General features: G+C 50.6%; 1 protein-coding gene across 1 annotated transcript in view; it reads right to left on the bottom strand.

Moving 5' to 3' along the window:
* Positions 1 to 209: 209 nt before the first annotated feature.
* The window catches only part of wnt10a (wingless-type MMTV integration site family, member 10a), a 60,463-nt gene continuing 47,858 nt past the window's right edge, over positions 210 to 12,814 (bottom strand). Inside the window, exon 3 of the mRNA XM_078404366.1 lies at positions 210 to 1,158. Within this exon, the coding sequence (XP_078260492.1) occupies positions 649 to 1,158 (510 nt within the window). The 3' untranslated portion in view covers positions 210 to 648. The remainder of the gene's footprint in view (positions 1,159 to 12,814) is intronic.

The raw sequence follows: 12,814 nt of genomic DNA, 5'->3' as shown, positions 1-12,814 counted from the left end.
CACTCAGCAGGGAGTGGCGGCCCTGCCTTAAGCCACCGGGCGATCGCTGGGGCAAGTGAAGGCGTCCATTTGAGACAGGGCACCATTTTGAGGTTCGGTGCCTCAAAGTTTTTGTTTTTGTTTTTCCTTTACTCTTCTGGGCTTCGATTGTCATTATTGTTTCTTTGTGTGTGCATTGTGTGTGCATTGTGTGTGTGTGTGTGTGTGTGTGTGTGTGTGTGTGTGTGTGTGTGTGTGTGTGTGTGTGTGTGTGTGTGTGTGTGTGTGTGTGTGTGTGTGTGTGTGTGTGTGTGCACGTGTGTGTGCGTGCGCGTGTGTGCGTGTGCGTGTGTCTGCGTGCGTGTGTGTGTGCATGCGCATGCACCTTTTGTTTGTGTGCATTGTGTGTGTGTGTGTGTGCGTGTGCATTGTGTGTGTGCGTGCGCGTGTGCATGTGAGTGTTTGAGTGTGTGCGCGCGCGTGAATATGTGTGTGTGCGTGAGTGTGAGTGTTTGAGTGTGTGCGTGTGTGTGTGTGCCTGTGTGTGGATAGTGTGTGCGCGCATTTGTGTGCGTGCGCGTGTGAGTGTTTGTGCGTGCGTGCGTGTGTGCGCGTGCGTGTGCGTGCATTTGAGTGCCTGCGTTCTCTTCTTTCCGCACGTGGCGCCCCCTACTTGCACACGCTCACCCACTCGGTCACCCTGCATTCGTCGCATGCCACGTAGCAGCACCAGTGGAACTTGCAGTTGCAGCGCTCCCTGCGCGACTGCCGGAGGATGTTGTGGCCCCGGCCGCAGCACAGACTCTCGCAGTTGTCCAGGCCGGGGCTGGTCTTGTTGCAGATGCGGCCGCGGGTCCCGGCGGAGTCCATCTTGGGCTCGCTCTCGCAGAAGTTGGGCGAGTCCTCGAAGAAGACCAGGCTGGCGGTGGACCTGCGGCGGTGCGGGTGGTGTGGGTGCTGTGGGTGGTGCGGGTAGTGCGGGTTCTGCTGGTGGAGCAGGTGGTCCACCTGGCCGGCGTTGCGGTTGTGGGCCCTGATCAGGGTGGCGTTGTGGAACTTCAGCTTGAGCAGGCCGCCCACCGTGCGGAAGTCTGGGGTCACCTGCCAGCAGGTCTTCAGCTGGCAGCTACCAGACGTCCCGTGACACTTGCACTTCCTCTTCATGTTCTCAGCGATCATCTGCAAGGCAGGAGGCGAGCGGGTTAACGCATGAACGCAGGCGACACGCGTGTACACAATCCCGATTACCCAGCATGCACGGTCCATCACCGGCCTCTGACCTCCCCGCCATGGAAGGGATCTACGGGACTCACTGCCTCAAACAGGCAGCCAACATCATCAGAGACCCACACACCACCCTGGCCACGCTGCCATCTCACCCCTGCCATCGGGAAGAAGGTCCAGGAGCCTGAAAACTGTAACACCCAGCTTCTTCCCTACAACCATCAGGCTATCGAACACCACAACCTCCAAATAAGCACTGAACTACAAAGATTATTGTTATTATTGCACTATTATTGTAGTTTTTTTGTGTGTACGCATGTGCGCATGTGCTGCCTGTCCAGCTTTGTGTGTCTATCTCGAGGTCCTACTGCAATTGTTCAGGGCCCTAGTGATTTTTTAGATTTAGATTTAGATTTTTTTTAGATTTTAGATTTAGAGATACAGCGCGGAAACAGGCCCTTCGGCCCACCGGGTCGGCGCCGCCCAGCGATCCCCGCACACTAACACTATCCCACACACACTAGGGACAATTTTTACATTTACCCAGTCGATTAACCTACAAACCTGCACGTCTTTGGAGTGTGGAAGGAAAACGAAGATCTCGGAGAAAACCCACGCAGGTCACGGGGAGAACGTACAAACTCCGTACAGACGGCGCCCGTAGTCGGGATCGAACCTGAGTCTCCGGCGCTGCATTCGCTGTAAGACGGCAACTCTACCGCTGCGCCACTGTGCTGAGGTGAGACCATACCTGGAGTACTGGTCTCCTAATTGGAGGAAGGACATCCTTGCTATTGAGGGAGTGCAGCGTAGGTTCACCAGGTTAATTCCCTGGATGGTGGGACTGACATATGATGAAAGAGTGGGTCGACTGGGCTTATATTCACTGGAATTTAGAAGGATGAGAGGAGATCTTATAGAAACATATAAAATTCATAAGGGATTGGACAGGCTAGATGCAGGAAAAATGTTCCCCATGTTGGGGGAGTCGAGAGCCAGGGGTCTCAGTTTAAGAATAAGGGGTAGGCCATTTAGAACGGAGATAAGGAAAAACGTTTCCACCCAGAGAGTTGTGAATCTGTGGAATTCTCTGCCACAGAAGGCAGTGGAGGCCAATGCACTGGATGTTTTCAATAGACAATAGACAATAGACAATAGGTGCAGGAGTAGGTCATTCAGCCCTTCGAGCCAGCACCGCCATTCAATGCGATCATGGCTGATCACTCTCAATCAGTACCCCGTTCCTGCCTTCTCCCCATACCCCCTCACTCCGCTATCCTTAAGAGCTCTATCCAGCTCTCTCTTGAAAGCATCCAACGAACTGGCCTCCTCTGCCTTCTGAGGCGGAGAATTCCACACCTTCACCACTCTCTGACTGAAAAAGTTCTTCCTCATCTCCGTTCTAAATGGCCTACCCCTTATTCTTAAACTGTGGCCCCTTGTTCTGGACTCCCCGAACATTGGAAACATGTTTCCTGCCTCTAATGTGTCCAATCCCCTAATTATCTTATATGTTTCAATAAGATCCCCCCTCATCCTTCTAAATTCCAGTGTATACAAGCCTAATTGCTCCAGCCTTTCAACAGAGAGAGTTAGATTTAGCTCTTAGAGTTAATGGAATTAAAGGATATGGGAGAGAAGGGGTACTGATTTAGGATGATCAGCCATGGTGGAGCAGGCTCGAAGGGCCGAATGGCCTACCCCTGCACCTATTTTCTATGTTTTGATGTTTCTGAGGGGAATAAATCGGGTAGATGCACAGAAGATAGACACAGGATGCTGGAGTAACTCAGCGGGACAGGCAGCATCTCTGGAGGGAAGGGAATGGGCGAGTCTCTTGCCCAGAGTATGTGAATCGAGGACCAGAGGGCATAGGTTTGAAGAGAAGGGGAAGAGATTTAATTGGAATCCGAGGGGTAACTTTTTCACACAAAGGGTGGTGGTTGTATGGAACAAGCTGCCAGAGGAGGTAGTTGAGGCTGGGACTATCCCAACGTTTAAGAAACATAAGAAAATAACTGCAGATGCTGGTACAAATCGAAGGTATTTATTCACAAAGTGCCGGAGTAACTCAGCAGGTCGGGCAGCATCTCGGGAGAGAAGGAATGGGTGACGTTTCGGGTCGAGACCCTTCTTCAGACTGATGTCAGGGGGGGCGGGACAAAGGAAGGATGTAGGATGTAGGTGGAGACAGGAAGATAGAGGGAGATCTGGGAAGGAGGAGGGGAAGAGAGGGACAGAGGAACTATCTAAAGTTGGAGAAGTCAAAACAGTTGGGCAGGTACATGGATAGGAAGGTTTGGAGGGATATGGGCCAAGCGCAGGCTGGATGGGACTGGTGTACCTGGGACATGTTGGCCGGTGTGGGCGAGTTAGGCCGAAGGGCCTGTTTCCACACTGTGTCACTAACTCTATGACTCAATGACTCTACAATGAGCATTTGACGGCACTGGGCCTGTACTCGCTGGAGTTTAGAAGGATGAGGGGGAACCTCATTGAAAATTACTGAATACTGAAAGGCCTGGATAGAGTGGATGTGGAGAGGATGCTTCCAATAGTGGGAGAGTCTAGGACCAGAGGGCACAGCCTCAGAATTAGTGGTTGCCAACTATCTCACTCGCAAATATGGGACAAGGTGACGTCACCGCCCCGCGCCCCACGTGACCTCACCCAGCCAGCGGCCACGTGCTCCCGCTCCACCAATGGCGGCCGCCCGGGCCAGGGAGGCGGGTTGCTATGCAATCTCCGCCCGGCCTCCCGACGTAGAATGTCCGGAGCTAAAATGTCAGAAACCTTGAGTGTCGGGACCTAAACTGTCCGGGCCTACAGCGTCAGGGCCTACAGTGTCCGGGCCTACAGTGTCCGGGCCTACAGTGTCCGGGCCTGCAGCGTCAGGGCCTACAGTGTCCGGGCCTACAGCGTCCGGGCCTACAGCGTCCGTGCCTACAGTGCCCCCCGGGCCCAATACGGGACAAGGGCGGTCCCGTGCGGGACAAACCAATTTAGCCCAATATACGGGATGTCCCGGCTAATATGGGACAGTTGGCAACCCTACTCAGAATTAAGGGAAGTTCCTTTAGGAAGGAGATGAGGAGGAATTTCTTTCATCAGAGGGTGGTGAATCTGTGGAGTTCATTGACACAGATGGCTGTGGAGGCCAGTCATTGAATATTTTTTGAGCGGAGATTGACAAATTCATGAATTTGGGTGTCAGGAGTTACGGGGAGAAGGCAGGAGAATGGGGTTGAGAGGGAAAGATAGATCAGCCATGATTGACTGGTGGAGTAGACTTGATGGGCCAAATGGCCCAATTCTACTCCTTAGACTTATGAACTCATGACATTGGGTGGCAATCTAGGATCATTGGCACAGGGTCACACAAAACAGGATTGAAAGATTTAACGTGTAGGAAGGAAATGCAGATGCTGGTTTAAACCGAAGATAGACTAGGATAGAAGAGCTCGAGGGGCTAGCGGAATCAAGGGGTATGGGGAGAAGGCAGGCACGGGTTACTGATTGTGGATGATCAGCCATGATCACAATGACTGGCGGTGCTGGCTCGAAGGGCCGAATGGCCTTCTCCTGCACCTATTTTCTATGTTTCTATGTTAGACACAAAAATGCTGGAGTAACTCAGCGGGTCAGGCAGCATCTCTGGACAGAAGGAATGGGTGACGTTTCGGGTCAAGACCCTTCTTCAGAAAGATTTAACACAGTTTACTCTTTTGTTTGAAAATAAAAAATGCCGGTGTTGTTACTCGACTAATTACATGTTACGATGGTTCCCAGTTCCTTGTGTAGGTTAAATTACAGAGACTTTATGGAATAGCAGGGAATTCAAGTATTAATTGAGGGCAGTGTCACTGAAAGATGGGGTTTATCCTCTTGTGGTCAATTATAACTTGCAGCGTAACTGTGGGCACATGAAAGGCCTTTTATAAAGCTTTCTGTCTCTCATTTTTCTTAAGTAGATATAAATATCTTTCCAGCTGTTTTTCACATGGGTGGGAGACTGTGTGTAAGTATCTCCACTGGTTCAAAAAGTCCACACTGAGTTCCTGAGTATTGGGGCGGCACGGTGGCGCAGCGGTAGAGTTGCTGCCTCACAGCGCCGGAGACCCGGGTTCGATCCCGACTACGGGCGCTGTCCGAATGGAGTTGTGTAGGGTTCAAATCGAAGGTATCACAAAATGCTTGAGTAACTCAGCGGGACAGGCAGCATCTCAGGAGAGAAGGAATGGGGTGACGTTTCGGGTCGAGACCCTTCTTCAGACTGAAGAAGGGTCTCGACCCGAAACGGCACCTGTTTCTTCTCTCCAGAGATGCTGCCTGTCCCGCTGAATTACTCCAGCATTTTGTGATACCTTCATGTCAAGTCAAGTCAAGTCAATTTTCTCTGTACAGCACATTTAAAAACAACCCATGTTGACCAAAGTGCTGTACATCTCTTCAGGTACTAAGAAAACGAGCATACAATGGCACACAGACATGACAGCACATACATAAACAGTTCACAGCGCCCCCTCAGAGGGCTTCAAACGCTAGGGAGTAGAAGTAGGTTTTGAGCCTGGACATAAAGGAGTGGACGGAGGGGGCAGTTCTGATGGGGAGAGGGATGCTGTTCCACAGTCTGGGAGCTGCAACCGCAAAAGCGCGGTCACCCCTGAGCTTAAGCCTAGACCGCGGGATAGTCAGTAGCCCCAAGTCGCCGACCTGAGGGACCTGGAGATAGAGTGGTGGGTTAGAAGATTTTTGATATAGGGGGGCAAGCCCGTTTAGGGCTTTGTATGTGAATAGGAGGAGCTTGAAGTTGATTCTGTACCGTACTGGGAGCCAGTGGAGAGAGGCCAGAATCGGGGTGATGTGGTCCCTTTTACGGGTACCCGTCAGGAGTCTCGCTGCGGCGTTTTGGACCAATTGCAGGCGGGACAGGGATGATTGGCTGATCCCAGTGTATAGAGAGTTGCAGTAGTCCGGGCGGGAGGAAATGAATTTGTGGATGATTTTTTCAATGTCGTCAAATCCTTCGGTCTGTACGGAGTTTGTACGTTCTCCCCGTGACCTGCGTGGGTTTTTCTCCGGGTGCTGCGGTTTCGTCCCACACTCCAAAGTGCAGGTTTGTCGGTTAATTGGCTTCAGTAAAAACTGTCCCTAGTCTGTGTAGGATAGTGTTAACGTGCGGGGATCGCTGGTCGGCGCGGACTCGGTGGGCCGAAGGGCCTGTTTTCGCGCTGTATCTCTAAAGTCTAAAGGGATATAAGGATGTGAACAGTGGGACTCGCAGGACGACTAGGAATGAGAGGAATTCCATGAGAGGAATAGATCGGGTAGACGCATGGAGTCTATGCCCAGAGGTTTGAGATAAAGGGGGAAAGATTTTATAGGTAACGTTTTCACACAAAGGGGGATGTGGGGGGGGGGGGGGGGGGGAGGAGGGAGGGAATACTGGAGTTAATTGTAATTAGAGTAATCAATGTTCATACCGCTGGGTTGTAAGATAGATCTTGTGTAAAGGCCCTGTCCCAGTCACGCGATTTTTAAGGAGACTGCCGGCGATTGTCAAAGTCACAGCAGATGGCCGAGATTTTCTTTTACCCAACGGCAATGCCCACGACAATGCCGAGTCAGGTCGATACAAGTGACTTTTCTTGTGAAACTAGCACCTGTCTAAGAGATTACACCGTCTTCGGAAACACCGCGAAATCCCCACGCTTACCTGACCGTCAAACTGCTGCCTCCAATCTACCCGTCAAATGTCCCGACGGTCAATAAATTGGTTGAACAAAACTATCTTCTGGTATCTTCAAATGCCTTTTCTTAATTTAATATTACGTGCTTCTAAATGACAATAGACAATAGACAATAGGTGCAGGAGGAGGCCATTCTGCCCTTTGAGCCAGCACCGCCATTCAATGTGATCATGGCTGATCATTCTCAATCAGTACCCCGTTCCTGCCTTCTCCCCATACCCCCTGACTCCGCTATCCTTAAGAGCTCTATCTAGCTCTCTCTTGAATGCATTCAGAGAATTGATTTCCACTGCCTTCTGAGGCAGAGAATTCCACAGATTCACAACTCTCTGACTGAAAAGGTTTTTCCTCATCTCCGTTCTAAATGGTCCACCCCTTATTCTTAAACTGTAGCCCCTTGTTCTGGACTCCCCCAACATTGGGAACATGTTTCCTGCCTCTAACGTGTCCAACCCCTTAATAATCTTATAGGTTTCGATAAGATCCCCTCTCATCCTTCTAAATTCCAGTGTATACAAGTCTAGTCGCTCCAGTCTTTCAACAAATGCATCTGCGACAACCTAGCAAACCTGCGGACAACGTGCGACAGCGCCCGCAATAAGCTACGATACCTGGCGACAAGCCCGCAGTCGCCGACAAATTTCTATCTGGAACTTTTTGTCCGCGACGCGCCGAAATCCGCTACGATTCATTGAAGACTCCTCACGATCATGCCCGCGACATCCCGGCAAACATTCGGCGACAGCCTAGTCACCGGCAGTCGCCTTAAAACTGCCTAAGTGGGACAGGCCCTTAAGATTTAGATTTAGATTTAGATTTAGAGATACAGCGCGGAAACAGGCCCTTCGGCCCACCGGGTCCGCGCCGCCCAGTGATCCCCGCACACTAACACTATCCTACACACACTAGGGACAATTTTTTTATTTTTTTTACATTTGCCCAGCCAATGCACGTACCTGTACGTACCTACATACCTGTACGTCTTTGGAGTGTGGGAGGAGTGTGGGAGAAGATGTTGGCAAGGTAGGATTAAGTCACGTTCAAAAGTGATAGGAGCAGAATTAGGCCATTCGGCCCATCAGGTCTACTCCGCCATTCAATCATGGCTGATCCATCTCTCCCTCCCAACCCCATTCTCCTGCCTTCTCCAGATAGCCCCTGGCACCCATACCAATCAAGAATCTATCAATCTCTGCCTTAAAAATAGCCGTTGACTTGGGCTCCACAGCCTTCTTGGCTTTTTAGTTTAGTTTAGAGATACAGCGCGAACACAGGCCCTTCGGCCCACCGGGTCTGCACCGACCCGCGCATTAACACTGCCCCATTAACACATGCCAAGGCAATTAACCTACAAAGCTGTACGTCTTTGGAGTGTGGGAGGAAACTGAAGATCTCGGAGGAAACCCACGCAGGTCACGGGGAGAACGTACAAACTCCGTACAGACAGCGCCCGTAGTCGGGATCGAACCCGGGACTCCGGCGCTGTAAGGACCGTAGCTCTACCACTGCGCCACCGGGCCATATCTCTCCCTCTCAACCCCATTCTCCTGCCTTAGACAATAGATAATAGGTGCAGGAGGAGGCCATTCGGCCCTTCGAGCCAGCACCGCCATTCAATGTGATCATGGCTGATCATTCTCAATCAGTACCTTCTCCCCATAGCCCCTGACACCTGTACTAATCAAGAATCTCTGCCTTAAAAAATATCCACTGGCTTGGCCTCCACAGCCTTCTGTGGCAATGAATTCCACAGATTCACCACCCTCTAGCTAAATCAGGGAAGAAATGCACACAGTCTCTTGCCCGGAGTAGGTAAGTCGAGGACCAGACGACATAGGTTTAAGGTGAAGGAAAAAAAGATTGAATGGGTAACTTTTTCACACAAAGGGTGGTGGGCGTATGGAACGAGCTGCCAGAGGAGGTATTGGGACCATTTCAATGTTTAAGAAACAGTTAGACAGGTACATGGATAGGACAGGTTTGGAGGGATATGGACCGAACGCAGGCAGGTGGGACTAGTGCAGATGGGACGTGTTGGCCGGTGTGGGCAGGCTGGGCCGAAGGGCGTGTTTCCACGCTGTGTCCCTCTCTAAATGGCCTGTGTTCTCGGGAGAGTTGGGTCGCAGGGAGAAAAGGGAGCAGGAAATGACTCAGGTTGCGTGAGGACAGGATACTGCTGGAACCCAGGATTAAACCAGAACGACTGATGATCTCACATCACGAGGAGGTAAACAAAGTCGGCGATAAAGTAAAATTATTTTAAGATCTTTGTTTGGGCTGCATTTAGACAGGGTGGGAGAGGTTTCAAAAAGCAAGCGCAGCAGAAGCAAGACTCCAAAAGCAAAATGTTCTGAAGTGTCTCGACTTAATGTAGACAATAGACAATAGGTGCAGGAGGAGGCCATTCGGCCCTTCGAGCCAGCACCGCCATTCAATGTGATCATGGCTGATCATTCTCAATCAGTACCCCGTTCCTGCCTTCTCCCCATACCCCCTGACTCCGCCATCCTTAAGAGCTCTATCCAGCTCTCTCTTGAATGCATTCAGAGAATTGGCCTCCACTGCCTTCTGAGGCAGAGAATTCCACAGATTCACAACTCTCTGACTGAAAAAGTTTTTCCTCATCTCCGTTCTAAATGGCCTACCCCTTATTCTTAAACTGTGTGGTCCCTGGTTCTGGACTCCCCCCAACATTGGGAACATGTATCCTGCCTCTAACGTGTCCAACCCCTTAATAATCTTAGACAGTTTCGATAAGATCTCCTCTCATCCTTCTAAATTCCAGTGTAGACTGTTACGCAAGCAGGCAAGCAAAGCGTTTCACTGCACTTCGGTACACGTGACAATAAACTAAACTGAACTAACCGGGTAGCCCAGTCCGTCACACAAACTGGGAAGCTGAAAAGGGTACCTGCATCTGGAGGTGTGTGCGTTTCCACACTTCTGTACCTTTTGCCCGATGGGAGAGGGGGAGAAGAGGGAGTGACCGGGGGTGAGACTGGCCCTTGATTGTGCTGCTGGCCTTTGCCGAGGCAGCGTGAGGTGCAGACGGAGCCAATGGAAGGGAGGTTGGTTTGAAGGGGAGTCAGTCTACCCCACGACAGAAGGGGGAGGAGTTGTACGGTTTGATAGCCACCGGTGAAGAAGGATCTCCTGTGGCGTTCTGTGTGCTGCTGCATCTTAGTGGGGACCAGTCTGTTGCTGAATGTGCTCCTCAGGTTGACCACCGTGTCAAACTGACGATCACGTTTGGCACGACCACAGTGGGCTGAAGGGCCTGCACCTGAGTTGTGCTTTTCTATAGAGAGAGACACAAAATGTTGGAGAGACTCAGCGGGGCAGGCAGCATCTCTGGAGAAAAGAGAATAGGTGACGTCTCAGGTCGAAATCCTTCTCCAGCCTCCGCCTAGCACAGCTGGTCTATTTAGCCCTGTACTATTCTCTGTTCCATGTTCCATGTAAATGGAAGCTGTTATTTTGCCTTTGGTTGCTGTTTATCACTGCCACTGTGTCCTTATTTATCGTATAAAGGCGGCACGGTGGCGCAGCGGTAGAGTTGCTGCCTCAGCAATAATCTTATCGAAACGTATAAGATTATTAGGGGGTTGGACACATTAGAGGCAGGAAACATGTTCCCAATGTTGGGGGAGTCCAGAACCAGGGGCCACAGTTTAAGAATAAGGGGTAGGCCATTTAGAACTGAGATGAGGAAAAACATTTTCAGTCAGAGAGTTGTGAATCTGTGGAATTCTCTGCCTCAGAAGGCAGTGGAGGCCAATTCTCTGAATACATTCAAGAGAGAGCTGGATAGAGCTCTTAAGGATAGCGAAGTCAGTGGGTATGGGGAGAAGGCAGGAACGGGGTACTGATTGAGAATGATCAGCCATGATCACATTGAATGGCGGTGCTGGCTCGAAGGGCCGAACGGCCTACTCCTGCACCTATTGTCTATTGTCTATTGTCTATTGTCTCACAGCGCCAGAGGCCCAGGTTCGATCCCGACTACGGGTGCTGTCTGTGCAGAGTTTGCACGTTTTCTCTGTGACCTGCGTGGGTTTTCTCCAGGCGCTCCGGTTTCCTCCCACGCTCCAGAGACGTAGAGGTTTGAAGGCAAAAATTGTTCCCTGGTGTGTGGGACAGAACTAGTGATCGCTGGGTCAGCATGGACTCGATGCGCCAAAGGGTCTGTTTCCACAATGCATCTCTAAAGCCGAGAGAATAAAGAAAAACCGAAGAAGGGTCTCGACCCGGAACGTCACCCATTATTCCTTCTCTCCAGAGATGCTGCCTGTCCCGCTGAGTTACTCCAGCATTTTGTGTCCATCTTCTGGAGGTCGTGTTTCTCAAACTCCTTCTCCTCTGGGCCGAAGGGCCTGTTTCCATGCTGTATCTCGAAGCTAAACATAGAGCAGTAGCACAGGAACAGGCCCTTCGGCCCACAATGTCCGTGCTGAACATGATACCAAAGTAATCTCCTCTGTCTGACAATAGACAATAGGTGCAGGAGTAGGCCGTTCGGCCCTTTGAGCCAGCACCGCCATTCACTGTGATCATGGCTGATCATTCTCAATCAGTACCCCGTTCCTGCCTTCTCCCCATACCCCCTGACTCCACTATCCTTAAGAGCTCTATCTAGCTCTCTCTTGAATACATTCGGAGAATTGGCCTCCACTGCCTTCTGAGGCAGAGAATTCCACAGATTCACAACTCTGTGACTGAAAAAGTTTTTCCTCATCTCCTCTGTCTGCACATGACGCATAAAATTATGAAAGGACAATAGACAATAGACAATAGACAATAGACAATAGGTGCAGGAGTAGGCCATTCAGCCCTTCGAGCCAGCACCACCATTCAATGCGATCATGGCTGATCACTCTCAATCAGTACCCCGTTCCTGCCTTCTCCCCATACCCCTCACTCCGCTATCCTTAAGAGCTCTATCCAGCTCTCTCTTGAAAGCATCCAACGAACTGGCCTCCACTGCCTTCTGAGGCAGAGAATTTCACACCTTCACCACTCTCTGACTGAAAAAGTTCTTCCTCATCTCCGTTCTAAATGGCCTACCCCTTATTCTTAAACTGTGGCCCCTTGTTCTGGACTCCCCCAACATTGGGAACATGTTTCCTGCCTCTAATGTGTCCAATCCCCTAATTATCTTATATGTTTCAATAAGATCCCCCCTCATCCTTCTAAATTCCAGTGTATACAAGCCTAATTGCTCCAGCCTTTCAACATACGACAGTCCCGCCATTCCGGGAATCAACCTAGTGAACCTACGCTGCACGCCCTCAATAGCAAGAATATCCTTCCTCAAATTTGGAGACCAAAACTGCACACAGTACTCCAGGTGCGGTCTCACCAGGGCTGGACAAGCTAGATGCAGGAAAGATGTTCCCAATGTTGGGGGAGTCCAGAACCAGGGACCACACAGTCTAAGAATAAAGGGGAGGCCATTTAAAACTGAGGTGAGAAAAAAAACTTTTTCACCCGGAGAGTTGTGAATTTGTGGAATTCTCTGCCACAGAGGGCAGTGGAGGCCGATTCACTGGATGGATTTAAAAGAGAGTTAGATAGAAGCTCTAGTGGCTAGCGGAATCAAGGGATGTGGGGAGAAGGCAGGCACGGGTTATTGATCGTGGATGATCATCCATGATCACAATGAATGGCAGTGCTGGATCGAAGGGCCAGATGGCCTCCTCCTGCACCTATTTTCTATGTCTCTATGTTTCGATGATCCCTGTATGTCCATGTATCTATTCCTTTGTCCTGTATCTGCACACTGTGGACGGCTTGATTATAATCATGTATAGTCTTTCCCCAAGCGAGATGGCACGCAACAAAAACGCTTTTCATTGTACCTC

The sequence above is a fragment of the Rhinoraja longicauda genome, chromosome 8, assembly GCF_053455715.1.
Source record: "Rhinoraja longicauda isolate Sanriku21f chromosome 8, sRhiLon1.1, whole genome shotgun sequence".
NCBI classification, from domain to species: Eukaryota; Metazoa; Chordata; class Chondrichthyes; order Rajiformes; family Arhynchobatidae; genus Rhinoraja; species Rhinoraja longicauda.
This window is presented reverse-complemented; position numbering and strand designations above follow the sequence as displayed.